Consider the following 21,952-nt stretch of genomic DNA (forward strand, 5'->3'; position numbering starts at 1 on the left):
ATGAAACTGTGGAGCAGAAACCAGCTGGGAGAAGCAGAGATGGATGCAAGTCTGAGCAGCCAGACCTGAAAAGCTCCCAGCTTTGAAGCTGGGCTCCATCCAGCCTCCTGTCTGGCTCTTGCCTCCCACAACCCAAAAACCTCCCATCAGCCTCGTCAGATCTACCCTCCAGCTGAGGGACCCAGCAAGCACCCGTTCAGTCCAGCACTGGCTGGACCACACAGGAGGAGAGGGTGGTTTGGTCTGGGAACTGAATCCCTCAACTGGGGCAAGCTTGGAGCTCTGTCCTCCAGTGAATCCACCCTGGCATCCCCTGCCCTCAGCATCTGCACCCTCAGACATCTCCAGGTCTTGGGGTTTTGCTGGGAGTTCCTATTGCTCCTTATTACTGTTCTCTCACTGGGACACGCTCCTGATGCCAGAGCCTCTGTCCTTAATCACAGGGAGAAGCTAATTACTGTCTTGCACATCCTCTCCTGGGAGTGTTCCCCCTTAAATAACTCCAGGCCGTTAAGTCACCCAAGATACAACAACAGATGTGCAGTAAAGCCTGGTGTTGTGTTTTATTTTCTTCCCTTTTTCCAGAGCCTCCAGGCTCAGGGTCTGCAGGTGGCACCTATATTTTGTTGCATCTTCTCAGAGCACTGCTGGGAATTGCCTCTCCCTGGTCACAGCCATCAGGAGAGGACTTACCTCCTGGTCACCTTGCCCTCTCCATCAGGAGCTGTGTGGAGCTGTCCCCACAGCTTGCTGGCAGGTTTTGTGGCCAGGTTGTTGTTTGAAATGGTGTTTGTCTTAGGGAGGGGGAATTCTGTAGTTATCCTGGTGGGAAATGAGTCCCTCTGCTTAGATCCAAGCATGCTGCTGGTTCCAGTCACTCCTGGGATATAGCTGCAGATCAAAGTCCCTCCCTTGCCTTCTCAGCTGGGTGTCCCCACCTCCCTCAACACTCACCTGCCACTGGGATACAGCAGCTGCAGCATCCAGTTTGCATTGGAACTGGGAAAACTGGGATGAAAGCCCTTCACCCCAGGGATAACCACGTTCTCCTCTGCAGTTTTGCATCCCAAATGTCACTCAGGGGCTGGTTTAGCTGCTGATGCTCCCAGGTCTGCCCCCTCCCAAAATAACCCAAAGGGGGACCCCTGTTTTGGCAGCTACTGACACCACGTCATCGACTGGCTGTCATGGTGTTCCAGACCCATTGAATATAAGGCAAATAATGCCCCCTGGGCTCTGCTCCCAGCGTGGGGGAAGCATCAACAGGTCTCCCATCGCTCCACAATATCAACCTGGCTTGGGGCATGTCCATCAGCACTCCTCCCCTGAAACACCAGATTAATGAGCACCCTCTCCCCCCTCATTTAACTCGTTAACAGGAATGGAGGGGATGAACCAGGGAGAGGCATCGTTATCGCTCTTCAAATCGAAGACAAACTTGCCACCCCAGCATCCATACTGCCTGTCTCCTGGGCCAGATGCACCATGGAGTATCTCCTCTTCTAAGATGCTCCAGGCAATCACTCTCTTCCCCCTCCTGCTTCCATGCCTTTTCCTTTAGCCAAGAAGCCTCCTTTAATTTAACAAGGGGACACCACATCACGCTTACCCCTTCCCTTCTCTTCCACCTGTGGCTCCTAACGGCACTTTGACTTGGATCCCCACTGCAGCCAGGCTTCCAAACCCACACATCTCCCATAAAACCCCTCAGCTGGCTGGGATTTCCCACTAGGAATCACGCTGTTCTATGCCAAGGGGAACAGAATTAAACCAGGGGCAGAACAGGGACTGCAAACTGAGGAGGGTTTTTAAGCCCTAACGTGACACGTTGAGGATGCTTCTCTCTCCTGGACCTCAGGGTTCTCCAAAGGAGGGATAAAGAGCCCCCCCATCCCATCCCCAGGGACACCCCTGCTTAATGGGGATTAATGTTTCCTCCACACCCTCCCAAACTCTTCCCCCTTCCCACAGGGCTGGTGGTAGCCCAGCGTTTGCCAGACCAACACGAGGAGCCAGTGTGCAGCAAATCCAGCCTCCCATTTCTTTGTGACCCACTCTATTTGCTCCCCCCTTCCCTGCTCCCACCCCCCAAGGGGTTTTTATCCCCAGTCAGAAGAGATGCAGCGATGCCACACGGGGAGGGGACAGCCAGCCAGACACTTACTCCGTTGGGAGCGGGCGCAGCAGAAGGCGACGATGGTGGCCATCAACACCAGGAAGGCCACGCCAGCCCCCACGGCCACTCCGATGATCACAGCCATCGGCACCGACTCTGCAAGAGGAAGGAGAGGGAGCCTGAAGCAGGGATGAAGGTCGGAGAGGTGGTTTTATCCCCCGAGGGATCCACCCCCACCCCCTCCGGCTACTGGAAGGTGGCTTGGTGAGGAGCCTGGTGAGGGTTTTGGGGTCGAATGGACCTCCTTCCCTGCTCCCTCTTCTCTGTGTGGGTGATGCTGGTACAGGCTGTCCGTGGGTTGCTGGTGTGTGCTGCAATCTGTGCAAGCCCTGATCTCTCCGTGCCTCAGTTTCCCCTGGGAGGGAGAGAAGAGGAGGGAGCCAGAAGCAGCAGGTTAACGACCGCCCTCGGCAGCGCCCCACAGGTTAATGAATGAGCATCTCCAAAGGGTGAGAAGTGCAAAAGGTGGTGGTGTGTTAATATTATTAAAGACAAATGATGTCAGAGGGGGCCAGGAGAGAGGTTAGAGCCGGGGTGGAGGGATGGAGCTCAGCTGCCTGGGCAGGCACTGGTCTGTATATACAGGAGCCATTATCCACAGCCTCTACCTCATCCACATCCAGATCTCCCACCTTCTCCCTCAGCTTAGCACCCCCTCATCCTTCTGGAACCCCTGAGGGTGCTACAAGGATGGGGATGGGAGGGATGAGAGGCAGTGGGTGAGGGCAGGGGGCTGCAGGAGGTGTGCAGGGGGACACAGGTACGTGCTGTCATCCTTCTCCTGCAGTAACCCTGCAGCTGGGTCCCTGGGGGGGGTTCAGAATGCGGCTCAGCTGGGAAAGCTGATTTATTTGCACAGATCTGGCCTTGCCAGTTGATGGGGAGGGTGGAATCTGAAACCAGGTTTAGAGAGAAAGGGGGAGGTCTGCACTCCAAGAGCCTTGTTATCTCCCTGCCCAGCTCCTCCAGCCTCTCAAGCACGGCTCCTCTGTAAGGGGCAGGCAGGGAACAGGAATGCTGCCGGATCACGAGTGATCCACGTGGGAAGCAAAGCCCTGTGTGAGAAGGAAAGGGTTTCTCAGTGTCCACTGGTGAGGAGCTGGTGCTGAGCACAGATTTCATCCTGGCCCTGAGATCACAGATCCCACTTGTGTCCCTTCCTAAGGGGCATGCCTCCTTACTGGTGGGACTGGGAGGCACGATAATTCCACCAGCAGCTTTTCCATGCAGTTTCTTCATCGTTATCTATTCCCATCTGGGGCAGAAGAGGGAGCTGGGGTTACAAAACCCATTTCAGGGTACCCTGTAGCAGTGGCCACGGGACCTCAGGGGTCCTGAGCCCTACTCTGGGAACTGCCAGGTGGAACTAAGATGGGGCTGGTTGAATTTAACTCCTCTTGCTCATGGATTTTCCAAGCTGGGCCGCTGGTGACATGACTCATGGAGTGCCAGTGGTGATGAAAAAGCCTTTTCAAGGCCCCCTGAAGCCTCTGCAGCATCAAGCTGCACCTCAGGTAGTGGATGCTGGAGCTGGTTCCAGCTGTGCTGAGGAGCTCATCCTAAAACCAGTGTCCTCACAAGCCAGATGAACCACAGCAAGAAGAAACTGGGGCACTTTCGTGTCCCCAGACAGCCTGAGGACAACTGCTAGGCAGCACTAACTCCTCATGGGATAATTTTCTTGGCTCTCCCAGGGGGATATGGAGGGAAAAGGGTGAGGAGACAGGAGTGTGGGGTCGCTCGCCAGCCCTCAGCTTTGGGGGGAGTGTGATCTGCAACGTGGAGCTGAGTGGGAATCATGCAGGGAACGGGCTGGGGCTCTCAGTGGGGACTGCAAAGGGACAGGGACAAGGACCAGCGGCTGGGAGGGTAAGACATGGCCCAAAGACAAGGAGCAGCTCTCCAGCTAACGTGCTCCCCCCTGCGAGCCCCACTCTGGTCCAGAGCAAGGCAACGAGGGCAGCACATCCCACAGCATCTGCCCCAGCATCCGCCCGGCCCCGCGCTGGCTGCAGTGGATGCTGGCTGGAAGCCCGTGTCTGCAGAGGACCCTGGAAACTTGTACTTCTCCCTCTTATATTATCATCATCCCTGGTATTTTTAAAGAGCAATTCAGCTGTCCCTTCCACAGCGCATGACAACACCGCTGCACCACGTTATTCCCCCTCCTCAGCAGCTTGAGAGCTGGGGCACAGGAAAGCAGTGTTAGACCACTCCAGCTCCCCTGTTGCTGCCCTGTGGGCTTTTCCTACACCCAATTCCTGCCCTGCCCTGCCCGAAAGCTGCCGGGCCAGGAGGAGGAGGAGGAGGACGCTGGGTCCTCGGGTGCGGTGGTGGCTGGGGCCAATTCCCGTTCACCGTCAGCTCATGATTTCCATACCTGCTTGAATACCAGCTCCTGATTTCATTTCCGTACCTGTTTGAAAATAAAGCAAGTGTCCACAGCCTTGCACAGCCCAAGCACACACGTCAGTCTGCCTGAGTGCTCAGCCCTCTGCTCTGCTTGCCGAGCGTAGAGACGTCCCCATGAAGGGGATGTCCTCTGCCGCCCTACAGCATCCTCAGCTGCCCTACAGCATCCTCCTGCCCCACCCCGGGGCAGGGATGTTCCCCTCACCTAGGAGGGATGCTCAGGTCTTGGATACGGAGCCGGCTGTGGACTCAGATGCTACGTCGCCGGCCCCGACCTGGCTGGGCTGCCCGGCCACCCTCCGCCGGGACCCAGGCTTGCCGCTGAGCGCTCCCGCTGACTGGCAGACGACCTGGAAAAACCACTGGCTCTGTTTGCATTGGAAGGAGCCCAAGGCTAATTTTAAGGGGTTCATTTAGCTCTGATTTAATCTGGACGGCAGCCTCGCCTATAAATCACGGCTTAATGAGAACAATCCACCTGCCTGCCCTGGCATTTAATAAAATAGAAGAGAACTGGAGTCCCTCCAGGAGCTAAACGTTCCTCACAAAAGCCATCTCCCTCCCTTGCTATGGAGAGCCCTGAGAGTGGACATCCCTTGGCCATCCCCTGAGAGCTGTTCAAGGTGCCTTCGAGGCCGGATGCTTAAGCCCAGCCCTGCAAAACACGTGCAGACGTCTTCCTCCCACTTGCCCTCATCATCGACGGGGGATTCCGGTAGGAGCCGCCGTTCCTGTTTCTCGGAGGCTTCAAATGATCCCCCCGTCTTGTGGCAGTGGCGTCGCCTCGTGCTGCATGGCAGGGAACGAGGGGTGCAGGACCAGCCCACTCATCCCCTGGCTTCAGGAGAACAGGCAAAATGGGGTGATCCAACAGGGACTCTGGAGGCGTGTGCCACCTCCTGACCTCCTTGCCAGGACCAGGTACTCTCAGGATGCAACCCCACAGCTTCACAACTGGAGCATTTTCACTACCCTTCCTATAGTTCCTGCCATCCCAAGGGCTTTTCTGAGCATCTCCTGCCTCTCACAGCTCTTAGGGGGTGCTAATTCCCACCGCCCACCTTGCTCTTTGAGCCGGATGATCTCCGTGTCGGAGCCGAAGCTGTTCCAGGCGGTGCAGTTGTAAATGGTTTGGAAATCAGCCCGGACGATGTTGCTGATGGTCAGCGTGGAGATAACACCCTCGTCCGTGCTGACCGTCTCCACCGTGTAGCGCCCGGAGGTCCCGGACTCCAGGACGTTCTCCTTCCAGGACCAAGCCTAACCAAGCAAGAGAAGGGTCAGTGAGGGGCAGGTTTACCCACCTGTAGGGCACCCCAAAGGTGTGCAAGGTGCTGTCCCGTGGGATGCTACTCACAATGCGGTCTGGTGGCGGGGTGCTGCGGATGAAGCACTTGATCTGCCCCTTCTGGCCATGCAGGGCGTGCTGTGTCTGGGTGCTGGAGATGATGGGTGGCCCTGCAAGAGAGAAGGAGAGGGCTTGCTGGCACCTTGTGGGCAGCTGCAATGCATGGTGGCCACGTGGCTGGGCACAGGGGGGTCTGTGGAGTCATGGAGGGACAGCGGAGTTGCCCGTGATGCAGAAGGACACAGAGAATCACAGAATCACAAGGTTGGAAGAGACCTTTGAAGATCATCAAGTCCAACCATTCCCATTCTATGCTAAACCATATCCCTAAGTACCTCATCAATCCTTTTTTGAACACATCCAGGGAAGGTGGCTCAGCCCCCTCCCTGGGCAGCCTGTTCCAGCCCTGATAACTCTTTCAGTAACAAATTTTTTTCTAATATCCAATATAAACCTGCCCTGGCACAGCTTGAGGCCATTTCCCCTTGTCCCATCTCCTGTCCCCTGGCTGAAGAGACCATTGCCCACCTCTCTACAACCTCCCTTCAGGTAGATATAGGTGGTGATAAGGTCTCCCCTCAGCTAAACACCCCCAGCTCCCTCAGCCGCTCCTCAGAGGATTTGCCCTCCAGCCCCTTCACCAGCCTGGTTGCCCTTCTCTGGACTTGCTCGAGGACCTCAATGTCCTTCTTATGGGGGCAAAAGCTGGAGCTTGGCCATACAGCTCTACTGGTTTTCTGCAAAGCACCCAGTGGGTCTCCTCATCTCTGCGCCTGGTGTCGGACGGTGAATAAATCACCCTGTGGAAATCTCCTGGAGGAAACTGACCATCTGGCTGGCAAAGAAGCCCAGCATGGCTAGCAAAGGGCTGAGGGAAAGGTCCTTGTCCTGCCTCAGTAGACATCCTGGGGGCAAGGTTGGGAGAAAAACACTTGGGAGAGGAGAGCTTGGTGGGATCAGCACATCTCCTGCTCTTTCAACAGCGGAGGGACATCTCTCCTGAAGTGGGGATCATCCCAAGAGAGCAGCACAAGAGAGCTGGGTTCCTAATTGCTGTTTGTTAGCCTCTTTTAATTAAAGCAGATTTGCATTGCTGCGAGGGGCTCGCTGCTTGTAGGAAAGCAAACAGCAAGAAGCCAGCATGCGGGCAGGCAGCGGGGTGCGGGGAGGGAGTGGGATGAGGGTAGCAGGATGCAGGTAGCAGGATGCAAGCAGGCAGTGGGATGCAGGTAGGGATGCAGACAAGCAGCAGGATGCAGGTAGCAGGATGTGGGTAGCAGGATGCAGGCAGGCAGCGGGATGCGCGTAGTGGGATGCAGGCAGCAGGATGCGGGGAAACAGTGGGATGCAAGCAGCGGGATGCGGGCAGGCAGCACAGGGCAGGGAGGAGGCAGAGGCTGGCACATCCCCCCTGCCTCATCTCAGCTATTTTGGATGTTTACTCTTTCTTTTCTTTTAAATTTGGAGCCTTTTTTTGTCAGAGAAGATGAGCACACATGCAGAGTAACGAGCAAAGCTGCTGCAAACCCCCTGGGAACTCTGCACTGGCCACGCCAAGTGGAAAACCTACAACAGCAGTTGCTACAAGAGGCCACTGTGCTGCTGAGGACAACCACAGGTGGGGCTTTCAGCCCAGGTCTCTGGGGTGGTTAGGTGTAGGAGAGCTTGATGTGCTCAACCCCTCTCTCACTGATCCATCCTGTGGTCATTTAAGGAATTTTCCCCATTTTTTTCTACTCCCCCTCCCTGCAGCTGAGGTGTTCCTCTAAGGTAAGTCTCTGGGATTAGGAGCAAAGTGTGGACAAACAGATTTCCCTGGGCATTCCTGACCGATCCCCACCCAATTCACCCTGGTATTCTGTTGTTGCTTTCCCACCTGTTCTCCAAGACGTTCTCATTTATCCCAAGGTGGGGATACCCAACCATTGCTCCCCATGTCTGGTGCAAGAACAGTCAGGTGTGACAGGCCAACATCCCTAAATGTGTGCTGGGGCATTCTCCTCCCAGATGGGACATGTGATGGGGACCCTTTTGGTCCCATCATCCTCCAAGGGTGGCAAGATGAGCTCCTTGGGTAGCTCAACACGTGCTAGGTGATCTTCCAGCCCGCCTGTCCCGTGCTCACCGATGAACCCAGAGCCAACAGAGGCAAAAGCAGCGATGGGATCTGTAAGCCAGGCCTAAATAAGAAGGAAAAAGCCATCTTCTTTCTCTTCCAATGGTTATACGTTACTTATAAATTCTGGAAGCTCTCCAAGACTGGGTGACGCTAGAGAAAAATGGCTTAATAATCATTAAAAGGATCATTTTCCCCAAGGAGAGTGGATTTTAAATGGCACAAATGCCAACGGCTTTGGGTTTTATTATTGCTTTAGGAGTTCAGAGTCGAAGGCTTATCATCATGATAATAGCCTATGACTAAAGACCATTTGTGAGATGAACATGCCCAGGAAATAATAGCACCAAGTTGCAGCCTCTTCACATTCGGGGCCGGCGGTTTGATTCTCCACCGGGCTCTGGCTCCTTATGAAAGCTGCCAATCTCTGGCTTGGCATTCAGCGCGGAGCGCGAGACAGCCCACAGGCAGGAAAAAGCCTTTAAACAATGTTGCTATGGATATAAATGATGGGAGCTATTGGTCGTGGCTATTTTTAGCACGCCGGGGCCAATTTCTTTGCGCGGTCCTGGCGGCTCGCACAAAAGGGAAGTGGGCTTGCTGACTTGGGAGCCTTGGAGGGGTGAAAGGATGGCCTTGGCTTCTCCAGCCTCCTTGAGATCGCCTGAATCTTTCCTCCCAAGCTCCCTGTGGGAACCCTGGGCTGGTTTGTGCTGCCTGGGATCACCACCAGGAGCCGTCCCGAGTGGTGAGGACACACTTGGTGGAGCCCTCAAAGGGGACACCGCGAGGTTGTCCTGATCAAGTGGTGCGGCGGGTCAACCCCTTCTGCTGCTCCCAGCTCTTGGCTTGCTTGTTTGGAGTGAATCCCAGGCAAATTAAACCCTGAATTAGCCACCTTTTTGTTGTCCAGCCCTTCTAACAAACCTTTTCGTGGTGGTCCCTGCTTGAGCAGCCCCTCTGCCAAGCCCAGGCGATGTGTTGTCAGACTGTACTGTGGGCATTCCTGCTGCACAGATGATCTTGGAATGCTTCTCCTACCAGGGTGGGACCTTCAAACAGGCTTGTGTGCAGGCTGGAGCATCGAGAAGCTTTGGTTTGCATGGGGGTGGTGTGTGTAAATCCTTCCACTGCTCATTTATCACAGCACCAACAGTTCCTTGCTTCCTTCTTGCCTCTGCTGCCTTGGCCCTGCCAAATGCTGCTCATTTGCATAATCCTCCTTCCCCTTAACGAGACTCTGAATCCTATCTGCTTCCTTTCAGGCTGGTGGCCTTGTGCTCCAGCTTGGCGATGGGCTGCTGGCCCCGTCTCTCCAATTCCAGACCTGATTGGCAAGGCTGCAACAAGGGAAGGAGGATGTGGTCCCACCCCAGTGCCATGTTGCCAGGGTTTCCAACTGTTTTGAGAGCGAATGGGGTGCTACAGGCAGGACTGCAGGCTCAGGCTGGGTCAGATGAAGATCCCTCAGTGGGATGGATCGAAGTCTGTGTGGATTGACCAGTCTATGCACTACAGACACTTCTAAATGCCTAATTTTCCCGTGACGAATCCCAGCCCATGGAGAAAGGCACCTGGGTAATACCAAGACAATTGTATCACCCTCTGGATTTAAAAATCACTTGAGGAGATGAAGCGTTCAACTTCCCTCTCAAATTATGGTGGAAAGACTTGGAGCAGAATTCATTAGCTGGATTAGACACACTGGAGCGTGCTCCTGGAGCTGGAGAGCTGCTCTGGCTGCAGGATGGGCTGCCAAGCCCCGGTGCTTGGTGGATGTCAGGCCTGGGGACGCAGCTCTGGGGCTTGCCCACCATGGTTCTCCCAGCTTGGAGGGCCAGGAGACCACCTCAACCTGAAGGTGTGGGATTCTCCCTTGGTTTAGGGTCCGGCGTTGGTGACAACACTGACATCACATCCCAACATCGCCAACGTGAGGTTGCACCAAACCCCAGCAGCAGATCCCCCAAGCAGTCGGCTCCTGGGAGATGCTCAAAACCCAGCAGCAAACCTCCTGGCATGGATTTCCTTCCCCCAGTCAGCTCCAGAGACCGGCTTTCCCATGCGGCGCTGAGCCTGCCGAGCGCTTCGCTCCCGCGTTGAAGGCAGCCGCGTGCCTGGTAGGTGTCGGGAAAGAAGCAGGTTCTTTGTTTGTGCTAATTTGTTGCTTTGTTTTCTATGAGCTAGTTTAATTGTAATTAAAACCCAGCAGCCGCCAGGGAGGTGGGGGGGGAAGGAGCACGCGGGCGCCGAGGAGCTGACTCCAAGTCAAGGGAGTGGTTGGTTTTCAGGCTCCTGCTGCGTTGCCCTTGGCTTCCCTCTCCTGTGCTATCCACATTTAAAATTAAAGCCTGCCGATGCCTCCACAGCTTCCCTGCTTGTTTTCTCCCCTCTGCGACAGTGAGCGGGGACTGGAGCCTGCTGCTTTGTCGTGCAGGTGAGAGACAATGCAAAATTCATCCTCTATTTATACCCCTTGCAGCCCGCCGGGCTCTCGCCCTGCCCTATTTAGGTTGAAATTCATTATCAGCTGCTGCGGGGTCCTGGGTAGGTCATCCTTAAAACTCTGAGGTTCTGGATTGCTTCCCAGCTCCCTGGGTGAGGGCTGCATCCTGACACGGTGCTGGGTGAGCCTGGGGCAGATGTGGAGGAGCTGTAGGGCATCGCCGGTATCCTCAACGTGGGCTCAGAGAGAACGATTAGGCTGCCGGTCTCAGATCCCAGCTCAATTCCCAGCTCTCTGGCTGTACAACAGAGACAACAGTGCTCTCCGACCTTGCAAGGCTTTGGCAAGATAAATCTATTAAAGATTTAAAGACACCAGCTCCCAACTACTCAATAAACCCCTGCTGATGATAAGGGACCAAGCAGGTCGTAGCTAATGCTGGGGGGGGTGGGTTGGTTCTGGTTTAACCCCTGCATCTCCAGGCAAATCCTCACCCCACTGGTGTGGCGGGACCCTCCCCACACCCACCCATGGGTGGGATTTGCTCTGCAAGCAAATATCTGAGGGGGATTAATTCAGCAACGTGATGACACGGCAGGATGGAACAGCGATAGGAAAGGAAGAGGTACCGTTGACGGTGAGCGTCACCTCCCGCTCCCCCGCGCCCACCCGCGGGACCACGGCTCGGCACACGTATTTCCCAGCGTCTTCCTGGCGGACGGACTTGAGGGTCAGCTTGTTCTCGTTGCTCAAGACCTGGAAGAGAGGAGATTGGGGGGTTCCTTTCAAGGTGGGGGGGTGGGTGACAAGCTCCAGGGCAGCCCAGAGAAAACAACGTGGATGAGCCTGAGGAGCGAGGGTGGGAATATCACTCAGGGCTGTTGGCCGGGGGATGCTGCAGGGGATGACTTGGGGATGTCTCTGCTCTGTTCTGGGGGACTCTCCCCTGCAAAGTGCTGCAACTTGGGCATCTCCAGGACAAGAAGGACTTGGAGCTGTTGGATTAAGTCCTGAGGAGGACATGGAGATGCTCCGAGGGCTGGAGCCCCTCTGCTTGGGAGCCAGGCTAGGAGACCTGGAGAAGAGAAGGCTGCTTCTGGGGAGAACTCTGAGCCCCTTCCCATCCCTCCAGGGGCTCCAGGAGAGCTGGAGAGGGGCTGGTGCTAAGGGCAGGAAGGGCCAGGCCCAGGGGAACAGCCTTCAGCTGCAGGAGGGGGATGGAAAGGGGCTGGGAGGCAGAAATCCTTCCTGGAGAGGGGGGAGGTCCTGGCACAGGGTGCCCAGAGAAGCTGGGCTGCCCCTGGATCCCTGGCAGGGTTCAAGGCTGGGTTGGATGGAGCTTTAGGCACCCTGGGCTGGGGGAATGTCCCTGCCCACGGAAGGGTAGCCCCTTCCCACCTAAACCAGTCTGGGATTTAGCAAACCCAGAGGTGGTGGGAGACCAACCTGGAGAGCTAGCAGCCCCCCAGGACCAGAGCTTGGGCAGCCAGGGGCACTCTGAGCTGCTTTTGTCAAGTCCTCTGCCAAAATACAGACCAGCTGTGATGAGGCTATCAACCACACCCCCCTCCTGCCCCGGCAGTGCAATTAGCAGCTTTATTAAACCTTGAAAACAGCTGAAGCAGAAGGAGCTGGCTGAGGCTGTCAGCAGAATCCTGGCACTTGTGGAATTGAAGAACAAAAAACCCCCCCCACCATGGCAGGACTACAACAAAGAGTGGCTTTCCCAGTGATACACCTCCACACTGGAGATGTGTGCCTGGGGGCTGAGTCCTCCCTGTTGTCCTTGCTTCTCTCCCCCAGGAATGGGGCAAATCCAGCACCTCTCCTCCTTCCAGAACCCAGTTACTCTGCTAGTCCCCCCAGCCTGGCTCTGCTGGTTGCTGCTCCCACAGCTGGGAAGCAGTGCTCAGGGGAAAGCCTGGAGAAGATGTTGGATGTGGATCTAGGTCTCCCTGAAGCCCCCCCACCCCAATCTGGCACAGGGCAGGGGCACAGGGTAGCAGATCCTTTTCAAACCCACTGTTCTAGCATTGATCACAAAGCCAGCCATGCGAATGGATGGCTGCTTACTTGGCCTCACCCCCTCTTTGGTCTTGGATTTGTTTCCTGCTGGGAAAGTAGAAGGAAAGGTGGCAATCTTGTGGGATCCCAAACTGGCCCTGAAAGTGGAGGGGCTGGGAAAAAAAGCATCCCTGATCCCACATCCCACTGCCATGGCTGGGTAGCTGATGGCTTTACAAAGCAGCTTTCCCTGCCAGCATCCCTCTGGGAAGATGGAGGTGGCTCTGCTGGCCAGCACCAAACATCTCTGCTGGGTTAAACCAACTGGTGGGGCTGTCCTGAGCCTTGAGATGTTCCAAACCAGCCTGAGTCAGCTAAAGGGAGCCAAATAAAAGGGGTGAAGGCTGTCCTGGGAGGGTGAGGAAACCCATGTCCTCCCCGTGCAGGGCTCTTTTTGGCTGCCCTGCACGCTCCAGTGGCTTGGAGGAGATGACAAGGCAGCGTGTGGTATGGAAAGCGTTGCCTCTAACGATAATAAACCAAGAGAAACAACCCACACTGCAGCTGTGGGATGGGAAACAACCCAGGGATTATTGACCCACTGGGATTCCTTAGCTGATACGAGCCATCAGCTCTCCCAAGTCTGTAATTACTTCCCAGGAGACAGCCTTCAGCGAGGTCATTATGGCTTGGAAAGAAACCCACAGCCCAGCAGTTAACGCCTCAATGTCCACTTCCCTCTTCCATCTCTGCCTGGGGAGCAGAGGTGAGGAGAGTGACTCAGCCCCTTCATCTTGCTCCCCGTGGGAGTCCAGCCCTCTGGTAACACCTAGTCTTGAGCCACGTTGCCTCATGGGCTTCAGGACAGCTCTGTCTGCACAGAGGAAGCTAAAAGATGCTTTTCAAACACAAACCTTCCAGACAAGTTTGACATCTGAGCCCTCCTTTATCTTCTGTGAACTGGGGATCAGAGTATCTCACACCTCACTGGGCTGACCCAGCCATGATTAATATTTACAAAGCTCCTTATGCTTTCCAGGACAAAAGAGATGTGGAGAGGCCTGCTGGGCCAGATCCAGGCTCCCCTGATTTGAGCAGGGTCCAGCTCGCAGCAGAGGTGACCTGGGATGAATGAGTTAGGCTGTGAGCTTGGAAAGGACCATCCCAGGAAGGGCCACTCGCAGGTGACTTACAAGAGCTTAAGTGATGCTCTGAGCTCTGTACAACCCTTATGCACATCATCATGGGAATCGATTCTCCTCTGCAAACTGGAGACTGAGAAGGACTCAATGGGCAGGGTTGGACTACCTGATCCCTCTGGGGCAGCGATGGCACTGATGTTCATAAGTCTGGTTTGCCCTCTGCCTGGCCCACACAGGACTGCAGGCCCCAATTTCCTGCCATCCAAATGCCTTGTGGATTCACAGACTCCTTCATCCAAAGGCAATAAAACCTTTACTGCTTCTCTGGACTAACAGGATGCTCACTGCAGGACCTGCAGCCTGGGAGCCACTGCTCTGCAATGCCATGCTGTCCCCTGCATCTGAAGCAACCTCGTAGCTCCACTATTTGTCCAGCCAGGAGCTCCCAGCCTATAGGTATGGACTTAGCTCCCAGATGGGGAGCTTCATGCAGTGGTTCATGCCCCAAATGTGCTGTTCTTACCACGCCTGAGCCTCGCTTCATCCAGACGATGGTGAGAGAAGGGTTCCCAGTCCAAGCACAGTTGAAGACCGCGTCCGAGCCCAGGTCAACAAGGAGGGACTGTGGCTCTGTTGCCATCCTGGGTCCAACTGCATAGAGAAGACTGGCATTACTCTCAGTGAGGGGCTGTGCCAACCAGAAACCCTCAAACCAAAGAGGTCACTGTGTCAGAGGAAGCAGGGGTAGGTCTTGATGGACCTGTGGGTCACTGCTTTGTAAGATGCCCACAAATAAAGAAGAACCTGAGACAGGTGCCTGCTGCAACCCCAGAACAACCAGTTCCCCAAGGACCACAAATCAGGGCTCCCACCAGCAGAACATTCACAAAGTCTGAGCTGCAAGAGCCCAGCAACAAGTCCCAATCACTCTGAACAAGTCGGATCTGGCCACATCTCCTTCCCTTCAATTTTCAGCAGCTCTGATGGCCACGCTGAGCCCCAGGGACACCAGTCTCAAGTTGACACGTCACTTACAGTAGACATCCACAGTCCTGCTGATGTTCGTGCTGCCCAGTGCATTGGTGACCTCGCAGGAGACGGGCTCAAAGAAGAAGGTGTGGTCCACGATGGTTTCATAGAAGTCACCGGATGCTTCCTTTATAACCTGGCCTTTTTTTGCCCACCTGTTGGGAGAAGGAAGAGAACTGTTGCCTCACTTGCCATTTCCACACATGTGTGATGGTGGAGACTGCTCCCCCAGCACGTTGCCGGTAGCGCTGAGCAGCAGCGGGACATAGGGCAGCAGCAAGAGGCAACACCAAAGCCACTTATACCTGTATCCCTACCAGAACCTCCCCAAAACAAACCAACATTGCTACTTCCCTGTGAAAAACCCATTTCTCTGGATACATTCCTCATTCCTTGGGACTCCTGAAAGACCTCAAGGATAGGAGGGATGGGTCATGGTGAGTCTCCGCTGATGGGGAACTGTGGTGCCAGGACACAGCTTGCTGATCGACACGACACTGCTGGTCCTTCCACATCAAACCCACTAAAAACCTTTTCAGCTTTTCTCCTTTCACCCTCTCCTTTCCCCCCCCACCCCCCCATAATCAAAGAGAACTTTATCCCTTTAAGGCAGCTGAAATAACATCCCCTGGAAAAGCCAAGCTGGCATTTGCAACACTGCAACTTGCAAATTGTCTTGGAGAGCAAGCTGTCAACTCAGCACTTGAATTAAGCCGCTGTTTGCCAAACAATGAGCAAATGTGACCTAATGGGGCACCATCTGGCAACCTGCCACTCTGGAGCGGGTGGGAAAGGCGGGAGATGCTGTCAGGCGGCGTGAAACTCCATCCGCTCTTTGGGGGAAGGGAAAGAAAGCACGGGGAGCATCCCAGGGAGGGGTGTAAAGAAACAAATCCTCTCAAGACAGCTGACAGGTAAATTAGAGGGAAGAGGATTTCCCTGAGGCATCTCTGCCCCTGTTGTCTAGGGGATGCTCTCCTCCAGTTGGGATGATGGGTTGGGGGAAGATGAGGTGTGAGCTATGGATGCTGCATCCCACGCTGGGTCGGCGGGGTGGTTTTGGGGGATGCAAACAGCATCTGCTTGTGGTCTTCTCACGGGTCTCCTGCTCCTGCCTTTACTGGTCTCCTCTGCTTATCCCCTCTGCTGCTCTGCAATGGGGCTCCCCAGGTTTCCATACCAGACCTATTGCTGCCCCAAAGGCAAGTGAAGACGACCGCGGTGTCAGGGAACTCACGGGCACAGACGGCGTCTCCAGGTGCCTCCAGGGGCTGGAGCAAGAGCGAAACGCCCGTCCACAGCAGGCTGGGGAACACTCTGACAGTGCTGCTAGAACAAATTCCCCTGGCCCCCCTGCTAATGGGAACCTAATTGAATGGGAACAGCTGACCTGCGAGGCTTCACCCACCATCTGATGACACAAGCGGTTTGAAAGGGATGTGTTAGCGGTACAGATGTGAGCTGATTTGTATGTGCTTATCTGCCCTCTCCTTTCATTTATCTTTGCACCTCTAACAGATGCTGACTGGCCACTTCAGCTTCCCTACCCCTCACCCCCCCCCCACACCTCTCCATCCTCCCCCTTCAATAATTAATCGGGAGACGCTGCTTCTATTTCTAGGGCTGTGCTTCGCGTGTTAATGAGGGAAGTTCCTCCTGTGGAGAAACCAGCCTAAGTGCCACCTTCCAGGTGCTGCTCCAAAGGTCTGAATGGTGAATGACACCTTTGGTGATGCCATTCCCCTTCCCAAGGGAGCTGCAACCCAAGCCAAGGGGCTTGAGAGAGGTCAGCCAGCAAGGCTGATCTCAGCATCACGCTTCCCTGCCTCCCGACGGGATCTGCCTTCCCCTCCTGCTTCCCTGCCGCAGGGATGACGCTGCCCATCGCAGAGAGCATCTGCCAGCGCTGCAGCAGCAGCTTGTCCCTTGGGGATGCTCCTGCTCTGTGGGCTGTGGCAGGAGAGAGATGGCAGTGGCGGGGAGGGGGGGATCAGCTGGGGCCCCAATACCTCATCCCTGAAGCTTTGCACAGGTTGGAGGGGAAAAGAGCTGCATCCTTGTTGCCTCCTGTTTGGTTTGCTGCTCAAAAGGCCTTGAAGCTTGAGAGCTTGATGAAGACAAGGAAGGATGGAAGGTAGAAACCCAGAGGGATGGGGAAATGCCAGCTGGGAAATGCAGGAATAGCCTGTGCTTTTCGTCAGGAGTACTTCTGGTCTGTTAAAACTCCTTTGCAACATCGGTCCCGTAGAGGCTCGCAGCCATGAGCTGATTTCCAGCCTCCCAAGGGTCTGCTGCTCCTGCTCAGGTGCTCGAGGGAGGCACCAGGTACCTGAAGCCATTTCCTTGTGGCAGTCAGTGGGACGGGATGGGATGGGATGAGAGCAGCACTGAACCCGTGGGGGAATCCAGCCCTTCCCTTGTGCCTGGTGCTTTCCTTGTGATTTCACACAAAACCACCTTCCCTCCTCTGCAAAGGACAAGGAGGAGGTTTCAAGACGAGGATAAAAGTGACTTGTGAGTTCCCTGGGTCATGTCCTCACAGATCCTCCTCCTGGCAGAGACGTGGAGGGCACCGGGACTGAGCAACCAGACTAAGAAGCATCCGGAGGTGGGTTCAAGCTGGGCTGGCTTCAGGTGGGATCTTCCTAGATGATGCCAGAGAAAGTGACAGGGCAGGTGATGTTTCCAAGAGCTGTTTGACCTCCACCAGCACCTTGGGAAAACACACACAGACCACCAAGGCACAGCACGTTACGTGTCTGTTCCAACCCCGATCGCTTCCACATAAGGGGATGTCCCGAGCGCGGAGACGTGTCCCAAACAGTGATGGGTTTTGTTCTCTGTGCTTCAGCAGAGATCAAGGTTCTCTCTCCAGTTTGCTGAGGCGTTAACGCTGCTCGATCGATGCGGCTGGACGAGCACTATGGATCTTTTATAGCTTCAAATTGGGTTTTAATACCGACAGCTGATAACCCTCTTGTCAAGCTTCCCGTGACGCGCTCGGGGACAGCCGGAAGGCAAGTTACTCATGTTTTTAACAAGCCCATAACCTGTCTTACTCACCTATTAACCTTCCAGTAATTATTTCCAAACAGAATCTGAATAAAACCGAGCTGAGAAGATGCGGAGGATGCTCCAGCAGCCCCATCCGCCGCCTCCGCTCGCCACAATTTCTTCCTAATGTCTCATATCAGCCTTATTACATCCTGCCTGGCTCCCAGCCAGCGCTCCTTGTCCTACCACCCTTGAGAGCAGGGGCTTCTTTCATTTATATTGTTACCTTGAAGGTATTTATAGATTGCAAACGTGTCGCCCAGGGTTTTTTCTGGACTATATCAATTTTCCTCCTTTAGTCTCTCTCCTCGTACGACTCGGCCGCTAACTCAGTTGTCATTTCATTTTCCTCCCTGCTGGTTTTCTTAAGCCAAACCACCTTGCAGGGGCCGTAGGGGCAGGTCTGTGGAAGGGCAATGCAGTGGCCTCACGTCCTCCTCCCTGTGCTGAGCCTGCCCCAGGGAAGAGGCAACTGTCTGCCTTTGGGGATCCTACCTGGGGGTGACTTCCTTGGGCCTACCACAGTGAAGATCAGCTGGTGAAGGATGCTGTGGACCCCACCCCTCCCTGAGCTCCTTGCGTGTTGCCCTTGAAGCTGTCACCCTGAGATGCCTTCACCGCCTGCTCTCTACCACCAGGAGGTATCTTTTGAGGACATCATCCATCCCATCCCATGTCATATGGTCCACAGACCTATCTACCGCTGTTCCTCACCCCCCCACTGGACTTTGCCCATTTTCTCACCTTCCTTTCTACAAAGCACTACCTCAGCCTGTTTCCCCAGATGGGTATTTCTTCCCCTCAGGGCTGCATTCCATGTTGTTATTTCCTTCCCCATGTTTCTAAACTGTATTTTGGGTTTTATTCTGGCCTTTCAGGAGGGAGAGCCTAGTGTCTCCCAGTTCAGTATCTTCTGGAAATTGAATTGACCTGGGTGATGGAGGAAAACAAATTTCCACCAAGAAACAGCCCTCCGAAGGGGTTATTACAGACAGCAATGAAAAAACAGTGGTTAAAGAATGAAAAAACACCCCAACAACCTCTACTGGGTCCTTTTAACACCTTGAGAAAACAGTAGAGGTGACACAACTGGTCTAAGGAAACATTCTTCAGAAGAATAGCATTTTTTGGACTCCATTGATTGCTTCCCAGCTCAGAGGACAGGCAAAGAAAAAAGGACAGTTTGGGCTACGTGAGCTCACAAGCAACACCACAGCTTTGCTGCAGTTTCCACACGTCGGTGAAAAAATCCACGCTCATGTTTCCTCCCAGGGTCTCCGTGGAAGATGCTCAGCTGAGCCTTCTTCAGCATAACCCATCAGCTCCATCACTTCAGGACCTCATTTCTGGCTGGTCTGGTGGAGGGCTTGAAGGGCTTATCCACATCCACGTTCATCATCTACGTCGGTAAGTAGATGAGCATCACTAGTGAGCGCTTCCTCCGATGCCCAAGCGCACTGTAACAAATAAATTCCTCTGCTGGAGGTACAAGGACTTGTAATTCCCCAACAAAGGGTGTGTGTGAGTGAGCTATTTACTTTACAGCACCAGGAAGGCTGTAAGACTTGTAGATACTCTTCCTTTATCATCAGGCTGCGGCACTCTCCAGCATCTCCCGGCAGCACATGGACAACCAGAGGGTATATCACCAGCACCCACCCCTCAGCACAGGAATCCCAGGGCTCCCTGAACTCTGTAACATCCCATCAAGCACTACTTAAATCCATGCTGTGGGCTATGGGGGATCCTTGCTTTGGGAGGATTTTGTGGCTGCCAGAGCACAGGGACTCCTTGAACCAGACCTCCTGGCAGATTGGCTCCTCTCATAGTGTGTAACCCAGGGAAGTGGAGTGTATCGTCATTTTTTTAATTAACAATGCAAAATAAGGCAGTTGCTCACCATATAAATTGTGTTTACTGAGAATGACTTAAAATAGATAAATATTTTCTTGGACGCATTTTAATTGCTTAATAAAAGTACCAAGAACACCCACAAATACCTTAAATAAATGCATGGCTCAGGGAATGAATTAATTAACATTTCATTCCTGGGAATGGCTATTAATTGCTACAAATTGCTCAGAGAATGGGTTTTTGTTGCTTTATTGCCGGCGGTACCTTCCATTCCTAGAGCTGTAATGTGACAGTCCCCTCTCCTCCTCCTCAGATGGGAGCTGTCCCCGTGCGTGACGGCTGCCAGCAGGATGCTGTGAGCATCACCCTGCCTCCCTCTGCTGTTCCCCCCCCCTTCTCCCCCCCTGTAACTCTGGCATCCTCCCTGGGGAGGAACTGCTGGAGAAGGATGGTGTTTTGTGGCAGGATGGTGTTTTGTGGCATCCCTCAGAGGTCCACACTGGGAAACAGCTGGGGATGGCTCATGCCAGTCCCGTGAGTGACAGTTCTTGGGAGAAATGATTGAGTGAGCAACAGGGCCCAAACAGTGTCATGCTACCCCCCCTGTGCAGCTCCAGCATGATGCATCGTGCAAATTATTTCTTTATTAAGAGTAAATTTCCATAATGGTGATCTATGGGGTTATTCCTCTTCTCCTGCCTGCTCCCTCCCTAATGAAGATGTGTGGGCCCTGTGTGGTTCCTCAGCCGCACGTCCGCCGTCCTCCCTCCGTGCCGCCACCGCGGGTTCATTTATCAGCCGGCGCAGTGGATAGGTAATCTCTCTGCCATCTAAATTACAAGGCTGGTCCTTCCAGCTTGGGGTTTAATTAAGTTCAGGAGGGCAGAGCCCCGAACAAAGTCCTGAGCAACCTTGCTGATGGCTGACCGGCCCTCAGGTGCATGGGCTGGGAGGGAAAAAAGATGATGGCATCCACCATACTCAGGGCCCGGCTTCCAAAGCGTCCAGCTCCCATCCTGACAAACCTCCATTCACACAGGCAGTTGTGATGATGACCTCTTGCCAAATCCCTTCATCCCCAACACAGGCATCTCAGCTCCATGGCGAAGTGAACCCCCAAGTCCTAAGGGTGGAGATGCTGCACCTCAGAGCAGACACATCAACTTTGATAATCTCCCTCTGCCTCCCCCACCTATTTTTTTCCCCATCTAGTTTTTCTTCAGAAACAAATAAACAGCAAGAAAAACTGTGACCTTTTCCCACGTTTCAAGAGTTCAGACTCCAGCCCCCGACAAGGACATGTTTGGTGTCTGATTGCGCTCGCGGCGATGCACCAGTTGTCGCTACTGGGGTTTGATTGTTTTTAAACACTCTGGGGTTTTGATGATAATAATAACACCTCGCTGCGCAGAAGAAACCTCTGGCTTGATTTCCCATCTAGTCTCAGCTTCGACGTTCCCCCTCCTGCCAAGCCAGGAGGCCGGCGATGAGCCTGATTGCTCATCAACCTGCAGTCTTTAAGGAGGTGCCCGTCTTCGGTGCATGGGTTTTGCATCTCTTCCTTGCCATCAGCACATCCCAAAAGTGGGAAAAAAATCAGTCAGGGGCTGCTTAGAGCTCCCCAAATCGTGCCTGAAGGCATACAACTGGTGTTCAGCTCTCCAGAGAGTCTCAGAGATGGGCAGGAACACCCCAGGGCCAGGTTTGTGTTGTCCATGGTGCGGGAGCCTGGAGAAACCAGTGTGTGAGAAGGTTTTTCTCTCTCTCTCTCCTCTCCCAGATGGCATAATTAAAGCTGTGTCACCGGCACAGCCTGTACGAGCCGCGGTTCATTTTGGTAGGAAAACAATCAAAATAGCCTTTCTCTTAGCACGGTGATCAAAACAAATTGGCTGCAGGAGTGGTGGGGAAGAAGTAAACAAAGCTGTTAACTTGTCAATGACTTGACTGATCAACCATTGTAAATAGTTAACGGCGGCTGATGAGCTGTGCAGATAATCAATGGTACAGCCTAACGCTATGCACCGCAGCCCCAGGACCTGGCGTGACCCAGGAGCAGTGGAAGATCACCCAGGAGCTGCAGGAGATCACCCAGGAGCATGCTGCATGGACTCTGTGGATGACCCATGGGTGGCTTGGCTATGGCGAGGAGTAATACCTGTGCAGTGCCTGTACGTCCCATGTTGGACCACATACCCCCAATTACTCATATTCCCAGTGGACCATGGATTATAGATGCTGTTTTTTTGCAGCAGGGAGGTGTGGGTTGAAGGTGCCCCCCCCTCCCCGGCACAAGGGGCTGGTTGGGATGCTCAGCCTCTTGGGAAGGAAACCAGAGACGCGCTGATAGAAAAGCTATTTCTATGTCAAA

At 54.3% G+C, this 21,952-nt stretch overlaps 1 protein-coding gene across 1 annotated transcript in view; it reads right to left on the reverse strand.

Annotated features, from left to right (window-relative positions):
* The window catches only part of KIRREL3 (kirre like nephrin family adhesion molecule 3), a gene marked incomplete at both ends in the record, with an annotated part of 316,724 nt that overhangs the window by 6,527 nt on the left and 288,245 nt on the right, over positions 1 to 21,952 (reverse strand). The window contains 7 exons of the mRNA XM_084274997.1: positions 2,165 to 2,272; positions 4,557 to 4,592; positions 5,650 to 5,848; positions 5,946 to 6,046; positions 11,128 to 11,254; positions 14,168 to 14,295; positions 14,680 to 14,828. Coding sequence (XP_084131123.1) covers positions 2,165 to 2,272; positions 4,557 to 4,592; positions 5,650 to 5,848; positions 5,946 to 6,046; positions 11,128 to 11,254; positions 14,168 to 14,295; positions 14,680 to 14,828 — 848 coding nt within the window. The remainder of the gene's footprint in view (positions 1 to 2,164; positions 2,273 to 4,556; positions 4,593 to 5,649; positions 5,849 to 5,945; positions 6,047 to 11,127; positions 11,255 to 14,167; positions 14,296 to 14,679; positions 14,829 to 21,952) is intronic.

This window comes from Gallinula chloropus (assembly GCF_964237585.1).
Source record: "Gallinula chloropus genome assembly, chromosome: 24".
NCBI classification, from domain to species: Eukaryota; Metazoa; Chordata; class Aves; order Gruiformes; family Rallidae; genus Gallinula; species Gallinula chloropus.